The 12261-nt window shown below is 50.7% G+C and overlaps 1 protein-coding gene and 1 long non-coding RNA gene across 10 annotated transcripts in view; one reads left to right on the top strand and one right to left on the bottom strand.

The window, feature by feature from the left end:
- The first annotated feature begins 6081 nt into the window (after positions 1–6081).
- LOC116653340 lies at positions 6082–10767 on the top strand. Its single transcript, XR_004306945.1, has 2 exons — positions 6082–6380; positions 6574–10767. It is a non-coding gene; the product is annotated as an uncharacterized LOC116653340 (long non-coding RNA).
- The window catches only part of CNOT4 (CCR4-NOT transcription complex subunit 4), a 66698-nt gene continuing 65189 nt past the window's right edge, over positions 10753–12261 (bottom strand). For 5 of the 9 annotated variants that reach the window (XM_015859283.1, XM_015859263.2, XM_015859272.1 and 2 more), the window contains one exon: positions 11597–11898. In XM_015859283.1, coding sequence (XP_015714769.1) covers positions 11597–11898 — 302 coding nt within the window. Of the gene's footprint in view, positions 11899–12261 lie in introns of all 9 variants that reach the window. The other 4 variants (XM_015859316.2, XM_015859325.2, XM_015859337.2 and 1 more) reach the window with 2 other exon arrangements.

Genomic DNA, 12261 nt, shown 5'->3' with positions numbered 1-12261 from the left:
TGGGTAGATACAGATGAGGCAAGTGCCTGCTACATGCATGCATGACCCAATACTTTCCTGAGCTATGAAACAACCAAGATGATTAGCATGGAGAAAGCTGGCTGAAGTTGAGTAAGACAAGTCCCGCCGTGCAGGGCTGTGCACACATAATCCAGGGAGATGCAGACTTGGTGATTCACATCAAGCCCCTTGCTGGGAGGGCAGGTTCATCCACAGTGTTATCACAAACTTCTTACACTATGTCCCAGCTACTGGAGCTGGGAAAACATGGGTTTAGAGGGAACATGGGGTATTTCCTGTGAGAACGGGATCTCATTGCTTAAGTGCAACCAGTGTGACACACTGCTATGCACTTAGGATGTACAGCAAAGTTTATATGTAAGGATTCTTGCTTAGAACACAGCAGGGGGATAAACTTAACTATGGTAAATTCTCTTAAAGGTCTCTCAGGAAGTCTGCCTTGATTGGCCCTTTCCTCTTTCTTCCTTCTTCTACCTGCACTAGAAGAAGGGGCCCTCAGCATGGGTCCTCGATCCTGATGCTGCCAGGGCTGTGTATCAATTCCAGGGGATGAGCACTTCCCTATGGGGAAGGGGGGAAGGGGATTTGTGCTCACCGTCTCTGCCCCACCTGCTCTCCATGCCCAGCCCTGTGTGGGCCAAACCCTGGGGCACACTGTGATTCAAACCACCATGACCTCTTCTGGTTGTTTTCCGAGCTCATCTACCTGTGTTCCTCCAGAGAAACCCTTCCAGATATCCTTGTCTCTCAAGGCAGAAGAAAAGTTGCCATTCTTCTCCAGAATTGGTGTTTTTCGGTGTCGCAGCAGCACAATAACAAACCGCAGAGCTCACAGGGGCTGTGCCAATATCAGGGGATCACTATGAGGGTGTAGGCTGAGCCTGGATGGAAAAGACACCCACAGGAGATTAAAGGAGACATCTCAGTTTCGTGGTGCTGTCCTGATGGCAACACATCTCTGCTTGGATGCCTGCAGTGAGGGAAGGGAGATGCTGCTTCCTCTGACTGAGAGTGCTACAACGAGGGGAGATGGAGCATGGGGAGGGTATTTTTGCAGAGAGGGGGATTTGAAAGGTTCAAAGGTGCACAGAAGGTAGGGAAAAACACTTTTTGGGCACAGCAAAGCTTTATTCCCTAAGTAGAAATCCCCACCAGCCTGCAGAGACCTTAAAAACAGGTGTGAGGGGCCTCTGAGCTGGCTTTGGGAGCTGTGCTTTGCATTACAGGTGGAGATCACGCACTCACTGACCCCTCCATGTTCTGTTCTGCTGGGAAGCTGGAGGATCCCAGACAAGACCCTGAGGCTGCAGCCTCTTCATCCCTCTTTCCAGCCAGGAAAGGGCTCTCCAAGCCAGGACACAGACACACTCCTTGCCTGAGCCCCATGCAGCATAGTGCCCAACTCCCATTTCTACACAGCCCACTGCCACCAGAAAGCAGGGTATGGGGAACAGCACTGAAATCCCCCTCCTGCAGGATATTAATTTTGCAGTAATAAGCTCCTTCATCTCCTTCGGGCTCCAGAATAGCTCTTAAGAGCATTAGCAAAGGAATAATCCCTGTCATCTACACAGCATTTTGAGCACTAGCTCAAGTGTAGTTATTGTATTCCTGGGGCCATGCTGAACCTGTTTGTTCCTCAGCACACATGATGTGGAGACTGACATTGGCCCTGAGCCGGGCTCCATGCTTATGGTGTGTACTGGGTCCAGTGCAGGGAGCTGTATGGGGCTGAAGGTGGTGCTGGGGAAGCCTGGCTGTGCAATATAGTGCCCATGCACACCAGCCAAGCACACCAGCAAGCACAAGGCAGCCAGCACCCAGGCATCGCTCCTGGGTTGTGCCTACAGGCCCTGGGAATGAATGAGGCAAACAAAGCCCAAATAGTTCACAAAACTGGAGCATCTCCTTGCTAACCTGTAACCTCCTGCAAGTGTCCTCGTGCCTAGCCGCTAAGTATGCTGTACTAGACCTTACACTCCCATCAATGCTGCTGATGACTGATAGCCTGGGCCTGAATCCTTACAGTTGCAGTAAGTCCCAGGTAGTTCCAGTCGTAAATCATCACAAGGTGGCCAAGAGGCACTGTAAAGGGAGAAGCCCAAGTCAAAAGGAAAATAGATTTCTCTACAGTTCCCAGTGCTGGAATTGCTGCTGCAACCCCCCTTTGACTGCACTGACACTTATCTGGCTCCACGGGTGTTTACAGAACATCAGCCCTCAGCTCTGGCAGGAGGGAAGAAATGCACACAGGAAGGTCTGTGCTCAGGGTGCTCGGCAGCACTGTGTGGCAAAGCAGCAGGGCAGTGTGATGGCTCCAGCACCTGAGGAAGCCACAGTGGCTGGAGGATTGATGAAAGCCAGTCCCTGCAGGAGGCAGCTGTGAAAGATGGATCTGGGAACCTGCTGGCCCTGGCTCCCTGCTGGATGCCTGCTCTTGCAGCAGACTCACAGCTGTGCAGCCTAGGGCTGGGGGTGTGGGGCACTGGGGAGGCTGCAGGGGTGGCTTGTGTGGGGATGGAGGGAAGCAGCTTGCAGCCAGAGCAGGGCTGGCAGTGCAAGGAGCAAGGATGTGGGGCTTGTGCCTGCAGGGTGGAGAGCAGCTGCTAGCTTTGCTGCTCAGGGCTTAACGCCCTAAAGCCCAGCTGATTCCTGCTCAGAAGCAAAGGGAAACCACAGGCGTGTGGGACGCTTAAGGATGCTGTGCTTCTTCAAACCATGACAGGACAAAGGCTTGGGAAATGTATCACTCTTTGCCTACTGCCTTGGAGCTGCCTGAGTGTTGCCTGGAGCATTGCTGCTGGGCCCAGGACTGCTTTGCCCACCACAGGACAAATCTGGAAAAGGCTGCCCAGAGACTTTGAGAACGGGACCTACGAGCACAGCAACATCTCAGGTACTCAAGTGAGCTTCTCCACCTGTGGGGCTGCGGGGGGACCCACAGTGTACAGGGATATCTAAAAAGGCATATAGGTGCTTCTGTAGTGGGTGTGTGGGGCAGGGGCTGCAGGGCTTTGTGTGGTCCTGTGCTGAGCTCTGGGGGACGTGTCACATCAGAGGCAAAATTGCAAGCAAACTTAAGGCTCGACTGCCTTCCTTATAGCATAAACCTCTCCTCTGTGCTGACTCTGGGCATAGCATGACAGGTCAGCTCTCCAGCCACGGGATGAACTCAGCAAACACATCCCTGTCTCCACAGGCTGAGCTAGGACCCTCAAAAAGAAATGAGGCTGGAGATCTGTTAAAAACACAAATAATCTGCAAATTCTGAGGGTGATTATGGTTTTTAATCAGGTTCCTAGTGTGCTGCAGGCGCAGCTCCCCAGTGAAGGGGTGTCCCCTTTAGTTCTGGGGCTGCCACAGGGTGCCGGCCCAATGCTTTGTTACTGAATTGTTACTTTCCCAAACCTCTCTCCAGTATGTCTCATTCCCAAAGTGCCTACTGGGAACAGTTCCTGGACCACCTCGTCTTCACACCATTGCTAGGGATTGGTAGGGAAGGTGCAGGCCAGTGTCAAGGCTTTGCCACCACCCGTACTTAATCTCCCCCTTCTCCTCCAGCACAGTGTACAGCTCTGCCCCCACCGCGCCACGGACACTATTATGTGGATAGAGGCTCGGGTGTCTCCGTGGGCTCAGTCATCGTGTACTGGTGTGAAGAGGGCTACCAGCTGGTGGGCAGCGAGAGGCTGTCCTGCCTCCAACAGGAGAGCACCTCATCCTGGAGCCACCCCATGCCCCACTGTGAGGGTAAGGAGCCTGTCAGCAACCCTAGCCCCAGGCCGGCATCATAGAGCCCCTCTGCTCTCTTGTAGGGCTTCAGCCTGGTGCGTGGGGTCACCAACCATTCACTCACTGGGAGTTCTCACCAAACTCAGACAGCCGGCACTATAAAACTGAGTCCCAGATGCCCTGAGAGAGGACAGCATGGGCCAAGCTCCATCCAATCTGGCAGTCATTGGCACTGATGAACTGCAATGCTTTCAGTGGAAATGCCCCCAGCCCCGGGCAGCCCATTCCATGCCCTCCGCCCTATGGTGCAGACCCTGCCCCTGACCCCCAGCTGCCCCTCCCCTGGCACAGCTCCATGCCGTTCCCTCGGGCCCTGTTACTGTCACACAGAGCAGAGCTCAGCGCTGCCCTCCGCTCCCTGTGAGGAGCTGCAGCCGCCATCAGACCTCCCCTCAGGGGAGACACCCAGCGGATCTCAGCTGCTCTCCATGTGCCTTGCCCTCCAGGCCCTCCTCCATCTCTGTAGCCCTCATTTGGACACCTCCAAAAGCTCCACATCTTTCCTGTACTGTGGCCTGTACCTGGTGCTTCAGGTGAGAGAACTGGCGCAGAAGTAACAGGTACAGACCCAGGTCTCCCAGCTTGCAGCCAAAACATTTAATGGGGGAAGAAAGCAGAAGCTTGTAAAACCCAACACATGCAAAACTTCTAACAGCCCCGATCCTTTTTCTTGTTAGGAGCTCATCAAGAACTAACGGCTTAGTAACAAAAGAGCAAAGTCTATTCCTCAGAAGGCTTTCTCTCATGCACTCAATTGTGTGCAACATAAAATAATTTCTGGAAAATTGCCCTCAATAAAGCTATTTCTTTTTGCAGCAATAAGCAAAAACAAGTGAGTGTAAATACAGTATAGCTATGCATGAACTATTGATCACATTGGCCGCTGGGAGTTAAAGAATCAGGAGCCCTTTCCAAAACCTCCTATGAGGAAACCTGTGGTAAGGTTTGGATGCTTGGGCTCAGCCCCTACAATTGCTCTTTAAATACAAATAAAGTTGATTTGCCTTCAATCTAGAACTGTAAAACCTGGCGATAAGCAAGGAAGGAAGGCAATCAGGGCAAAATAAAAGCAGCGAACTTTATTGCCATCGTTTTCAAATTGTTTTGCAGTAAAAGGCTCATTAGCAAATCTTATCTTCCCAGCTCTAAGCAGGTCTTGCATTTGTACATCAACTAACGCAGAGATTTCTTCAGTGACAAAAAGACCTGCACCCTTAGCTTCCCTTCACTGTCTGATCACAAGGCAAGGCACCTGAGGGCACTGAGCAGTCTGAGGCTGAGCAGTGGGCACATGTCAACTCCATGAGGTTCAACAAACCCAAGTGCTGAGTCTTGCACTGGGTTGAGGCAAACCCCACTGTCAGAACAGGCTGGAGGATGTAGGGATGGAGCACAGCCCTGCCTATAAGGACTCAGGGCTACTGGCTGATGGCAGCTGGACATGTCCAGCAGTGTGCCCTCACAGCCCAGAGAGCCAACTGAAAGCTGCGTGGCCAGCAAGGTGAGGGAGGTGATCCTGCCCCTCTGCTCTGTGCTGTAAGACCTCATCCGGAGTACAGCACCCACATGTGGAGTCCTCAGCACAGGAGAGACGTGGACCTGTAGGAGTGTGTCCAGAGGAGAGCCACAGAAATGATCTGAGGACAGGCTGAGATCTGGGGCTGTTCAACATGGAGAAGGCTCTGGGGGGAGCTGTAAGAAGGAAGAGGATGGATTCTTTAGTAGGGCCTGTTGGGACAAGACAAGGGGAACCAGTTTCAAACTAAAAGAGGAGTTAGGTTGGATAAAAGGGAAAAGTCTTCCTCAGTCACGGCGATGAGGCACTGGCATGTGTTGACACCCAATGTCAGGCTAGAGGGGCTCTGAACACCCCGATCGAGCCGTAGGTGTCCCTGCTCATTGCAGGGGGGCTGGACCAGGCGCCCTTTAAAGCTCCTTTCCACCCGAAACGATTCTATGACTCAGTGATCTCTAACGCCTCGCAGACGGGCTACCCGAGCCCGCCTGGGCCGCCCTCCGCCCCGGAGCGCCCCGGTGCTGTCAGTTCCCGGCCGTGCCGCCGCTCAGCGCCGCGCTCTGCCTCTGCCCGCAGCCGTCCCGCCGCCCGCGGGCTCCCGCCTGGCCGTCGCCGCCGCGCTGGTGAGCGGAGCCGTCATCGTGGCGCTGGCCGCCTCGTTCGCCGTGTGCCGCTGGCGGGAGCGGGCGCGGAGGAGCCGCGGCCCGGGGCCGGGGAACGGCGGGCGGTGAGTGCGGGGCGCGGCGGGTCGGGCCGGGCGGGAAGGGCCGGTGCTGCCACCTGCCGCACGGCTCCAGAGGGAGGGGAGCGGGGAACGGGCGGCTGCGCGGGAAGCGGCCGCGTGCGCATCTCTCCCCCCACCCCCTCGCAGGCGGCGGCTCGGGAGGAAGCCCGGAGCGGGACGGACGAGCGACGGCTGGGCTGCACGGCGGGGCAGGAAGGCTTTCGGGAGGCTGAAGCACCATCACCGCCGCGATTACCACCTCTCGGCCCTCTCCAGCTCCGTGTTCCCGGGGGCGTTCGCGGGCTGCAATAACGCGGCCTTCCAAAGGTACCGCGGCCGCTCACGCCCCGGCGGCCGAGCCGGTGCGAAGAGCGATCCCAGCCCAAAGCCTGCATCGCACGGGCGTTCGGTCTCCCACCCCCTCCATTTTCGTAGCTACACAGCCCATCGCTGTGCGCTGTGGGCTCCCGCGGGGTCCATCGCCGTCTCACCGCCTGTCCCCACTCCTTGCTTTCCCCAGGAGCCCCCATCACCTGCCCCAGTGCGGCTCGCACCCCGGAGCGTGGCTGTGGCCGCAGCTGGCATCGCAGCCGCACGCAGCGCCCCGCAGCCCGCCGAGCCGCCAGCACCGCCGCCTGCAGCCGCCACACGGACCGGGCCGCTTCGACCGGCCCCGCATCCTGCCGCCCGGCTACTACCGAAGCTGTGCGGAACACAATCTCTCAAACGTTTGCGGGAGGCCCGTTTGAAAGCTGAAACCGTCGTTCAATTTGATGATTATTTCCCTTCTCCCTTTCTTTCTTCCTCAAAACACCACAGAGCTCAGAAAAGTGTTCACAAGAGCCAATTACTGCACCTGGGTTTTCAAACAGAGAAAACTGGACACTTCACATGGAAAGGCTTATATGATGCAATCCTTTTATTCCCCTCCCTCTCCGTCCAGAAGTGCACGTTTCAAGCAGTTCCCATATTAGCAGCTTCTCAGCTCATCACTCAGGGGAAATGCATAAAGCCAAGTGGAACGGCCCTACTTGAAGCTACAGGCAGGTGTAGACGCCCCTGTTTTAAACACAGAGGTCAGATTTTCTGTTTAGGGCTCTTGTAAAGGCTGAGTGAGCACTGCCTGCTACCGGAACAAGGACTCCACGTCATTAGATGATTCTGAGTATTTGCAAGTTGTTGCCCTTGTAAAGGGTTTTGGTGGTGGCTGTTGTTGCTTAGAATCTGCACCATCCTCCTATCCCTGCAAACAGTCTTGGACTTGCAAGATGCATTGACAAGTGTGTAAAGATAACCAGCCAAGAGGAAAGCATTACACTTCTCCTAATAAAGGTGTCTTTCCCCATTCCACCTCCTGTGTCTTCTTTTCACACCACCAGATAACAGGGAGGCAGCAGCTGTAACAGCTTCCACAGATCCCCTTCAGAAGAGCGTATCACCTGCAGCAGACACTTAGGAGCAACCACACCACAAGAGGGAAAAGCCTTTCATTCCCACATAGCAAGCAAAGCTGCAGAAAGCACCTTGTGTTTCCCTTTGGCTCATACCCTACCTTTGATGTTTTCCCCCTCCCTCTTTTTCCAGCTGAGCCTAACTCAGCCCTGCAGCACTTGGCAGACTGCACAGACTGTGGTAAACCTCCGTAAGCATCAGAGCTGCCCAGTGCTCCCACTCACTGGCAGGGCACCAGAATGGTTCGCAGTGGAATCTCATTACAATTTCCCTTCTGTCCAGTGAGATTTTCATGCAAGAAATCCCAACCAGAAAACCACATTCAGGGACACATTCACAGTTCCCATTTCCTTGGATCCAAGCAAAAGAAGTGGAACGGGGTTATGTTTTTGCTTTTGCTACGTAGAGATTGACACCTGCTTTCACTGCAGACTGTGGTGATGCACATTTCAGAAGCAATCTAAGCTCCAAGAGCAGATCATCAGCAGGGAGGAACCTGCAGACCATCCTCAAAATCTATCTCAGACTGGCAGGAGAATGAAGCCAATGGGAGGAAGATGGGGTAAGTGCAGGAAGCCCAGCTCTATCACAGGTTTCCCTATCAGTCACTCGATCTATACCACAGTTCCTTCTCACCTTGCCTCAGTCCAGCAAAGAACTGAGATTGTGAAGAGCTGTGATCAGCTTTGCCCTAGGAAGGTGCCATTTGTCAGAAGAGGAAGGAGAAGGAAGGTAGCTACAAACAAGCTTCAGGTAATTCGTGAACAGAACGAGAAAGCAATTTCTATCCCAAACAAACTTCACCATCAGTTGCTTATTATTTGAACAGAGAATGAACTCATCCTCAGTTCTTGATAACAAGGCATTAAGGGTAAGATTCCACACTGTGAAACCTCAGCCTGCATGCTTATTTAGAAATAATTTAAACAAGTTTTGGTCAAAATTTTACATTCCTCAGATAAGCTCAGCTTATTGGCCTGCTATGGACTGTCAGACCCTCTCTGAAGACCTGGGCGAGATTAGCATTAATACCTGTAACATTCAGGTGCTAAAGCTATGAAATCTCAAGACACATTCTTCATGGTCCCCAGAAGAATAGAGCAACACTGTGTCAGTACAAGCTTTCTAGACTGCTGCTTTAAGTGCTGCTGCCCTGGTAATGCTACACCAGTATCACCACATCAGCTCTACCCTGAACCATTTTTTGTCACATAACAGCAATAAGCCTAGGGCAGACTCCAGGAGGAAGGAAATACGAAGATCTCACTCTCTCAAGTGCTGTATATGAGATCAAAGTGTACTGAGTTTACACCGTTTCTTACACCGTACCCCAAAGCTCTGATGATATTTCATAGATAGGATTCGAGAGCTGCTTCCCATCAGTAGGATGTTCCAAAGCAGGGAAAATGAGGCGCTGGGATTTAGGAGGTAAGGAAGGAGCACAAGTTTTTACAGTTACTACCCATATGTTCAACAGTAGTGACTGATAATACATCAGTGGTAGGCATTCTTATCACTAGCCAGAGCTGCACAGTGCTGGAAGCTGTAAAGTAGCACCATCCAGCAAACGGCACTTCACACCTCTCTGCTCTGTGCACACTAGGATTTCCTGTCTGCTGGCATTCACTCACCTCAGGAGTTAGAATTTCCTATGGCCCCTTCAGGTGGGATGGGTGACAGCTCCAAGGCCCTGACCTTGAAGCACTGTGCCACCTCTCAAAGCACAACTCACCTCAGTTCTGAGCAGTATGAGCTTGTAGGTAGCTAGGAAGTGACATTATACCCTCTGCTGTCACTCCAGATAGATGCAATTTCCTTGTAAGATGATGATGATTACTTTTTAAATCAACCTTCAGCATCAACACAGCACTGCTGAACCCACAATTACTACAACTGAACAGAGAATTCTTTGGCTAACAACTCCCTTCCTTCCTTTAACGTACGTTCATACTCATTTTGGAGGTGTACGATCCATTCTCTCTTTCTCCAATTTCATCTCCACCACAGCCCAGTTAGCCAAGCACTGGTCTTGTTATCACGCAAGGAAGTACTGAAGATGTTCATAATACACACAACAAGAAAGGCAGGCCAAACACTGAGATGATTACACATATGAAGCAGACACGCGAACTCCCTCCTTTCAATAAAGTGCCTGTACAGAACTTCTTGCGGTAGGAACAAACAGTCCATAAACAACAAAAAAACCTCAGGAGGAACCAGCAGAGGCCCACGCAGCTGAACAAAGTGAAATGTCCAGTTGTGCAGGAATCAGCACCGGACACAAGATTCATTCCCCTGCCAGCCTAGGGTTCAGGGCTCTGCTCTGTCCTGTGGAAGGCAGCCAGACCAAGCTGTACAGGTGAGAAATCCTTCTGCTCAGGCATTTCTAGTTCTGGCTCCCCAACCATCCCCATGAACTGGGCTCTGAAAGATTAAACACAGCACCTCAGTCACAAGGCTGCTGGTTTTAAGTATCAGAGCAGGTCTCCAGCTAGAAATAGAAGAGCTTGTTGGAGATCTGTCAGCTAAGACTTCAGGCCCTGCTGCACAGTGAAAATACTTCACACCTTTGTTTAAAACAAGGATGCAAGTTCTAACTAGGATTCTTGTCATGTGTTGAGGCATTATTATATTCTGTCTGTCCCAAGTGACATGGTATGTCCAATTGAGAAAGTGTAAACTTCACCGTTCCGTGTTTCAGATTTAAAATGATGCCAATAAGGGTTTAAGGCATTCTCCAGCTATTATAACAAGTAAATACATCAGAATCCCTTCAAAAATGTAACAATTCTACGCGTTTTCCATCCTTTGGTACAAAAGTTATCACACAGTGCAGTATTTCAATGGAAAAGTTGCTCCACTTCAGATGAATTGGAGGAAGGAACCATGCAAGAATATACAGTTTTACCAGATGCAATGCTTCAAAACCCAAGTTTCTTAAAAAAAGAAAGGCCAACACAAAGTCATCATCAAGTTCTCTGTTTTATTTAAGATTTTAGTTTTAATTCTGAAGAAAGAGGTACATTTCCTTGGTTTTAGTTTTAGCGTCAGGTTATAACCAGGTTTATCTGTTTCTTTTTTCCTGTCTTTTCAATACTGCACAAACGTCCAGAAACTACAGGGTTAAGTAAAAGCTGCAGGCAGAGGAGGTCAGAGGTTGCTCCTGATGATGATCATGTGGCCCCAATGCAGTGCTATCCCAGAGTGCCCCAATCAGGTGAATCTTTGTGGGTTTTATTTTCTTTAAAAAAAAAAAAAAAAAGAGAGAGATCGACAGAGGAGACAGAAAGACTGAAGTAAATATCACTCGTGTTTCAGCTGCTTATAATTACCTTATGTATACGCTAGGTATTAAATCTGTGAATACTTTTAAAACATTAAAAGTTTACTTGAAATCTAAAGCCAAAATTAAAGACCAAAAAAGAAAAGAACACCTTAATTCTCCTGTCTCTAAACCACTCTTCAGCAACACGCCGTTTACTCAGCGCTATAAGAGTTCTGGTTTCCAACGCGCCTCGCATCGCACCTCTGACGGAGTGACGCAAAGGCCTCATTTCTGAGCAGGAAAACAAAACTACAACCCAGCAATTTCCCTGTGTAATGCCACACTGAATGCTAAATAAATGGTAGGCCACTGCTCGCCCCACATGCTCAGTAACTTCAATTAAATTAAATACCTTTGCTGTATTTCTGCATTTGGTTCTGCATGGAATTTTATCCCCTACTGTAGGCTGACGCTTTTCCACTAGGCAGGAATACTCGTGTGCAAAAGACTAAGACAGTAATATTCTCCTTAAGCATTGAGACTGCATTTTGATTTCTCTCTCTTTTTTTTTTTTTTTCTCCCTTAGAATGTTTAGAAAATTATTTCCAACAGTGCATTTCAAACACTGGCTCAGCAGTAACTTAATGAAAAAGATCCAGCCACGACCCTGTGATGGCAGTGCATTTGGGGGGGGGAGGGAGGTTTGATCAGGAACTGGATTCTTCAGAAAGAAAGATATGACAGGGAACAGTAGGTGGGTGTGGGGAGGAGTCAGGGTGGGACACTTCCTGCATTTCTAACGTTGGTTTTCTTTTTCTTCCTTTCCCTAATGACGATCCAGCGCTGAGCTCTGTAGTAGATCTGTGGGGGTTTTACTGGGGGGTCTGAAGGCTGTCTGAAAGCCTGGGGGTGGGGAATGGAAACTGGTTGGGTTTGAAGGAGGAGAGTAGGGATTCCAACTGGCTCTGTGCAGAGGGATCTGTGTGCTGAAGGGATTACTGTGGTGTGTTTGTGACGGTGCTGCACTGGGGCCATCCACCTCTGTGAGGGCCTGAAGAGATTTTAGCCAATGTGGAGGATTGTCATCTTGAAGGGTGTCTAAACTGTTTCCTGTGGAGGCTGGGATACCTACAAAGAGAAGAAAAAACAGGATACGGACAAGTCAGAGCAGAAGCAAAAAGCTGAGCATGAAGGAGGTCAATTTAACCTAACACAAAGCAACAATGAGAAAACATTATTAGTTTGTACAAAGAATGCATTTTACATTGTTATAAGTACCCTGCCCATAAAACATTTAACATTAAATCCAGGTAGGAGAAAGTTTCCCTTCAGAGCACTTTTTCTATCAAGCATTCTGTGCAGCAACTGCATCCCTGCTTCTACAACCTTACCATGCTGATCCCCTACTACTACCCTGCGTGCTTCAGTTCCTACTCTGTCTACTTGACTCATGCTTCAGCCTTTCTAGCAGGGAAACACAACCAGACAGCC

This window comes from Coturnix japonica, chromosome 1, assembly GCF_001577835.2.
Source record: "Coturnix japonica isolate 7356 chromosome 1, Coturnix japonica 2.1, whole genome shotgun sequence".
NCBI classification, from domain to species: Eukaryota; Metazoa; Chordata; class Aves; order Galliformes; family Phasianidae; genus Coturnix; species Coturnix japonica.
This window is presented reverse-complemented; position numbering and strand designations above follow the sequence as displayed.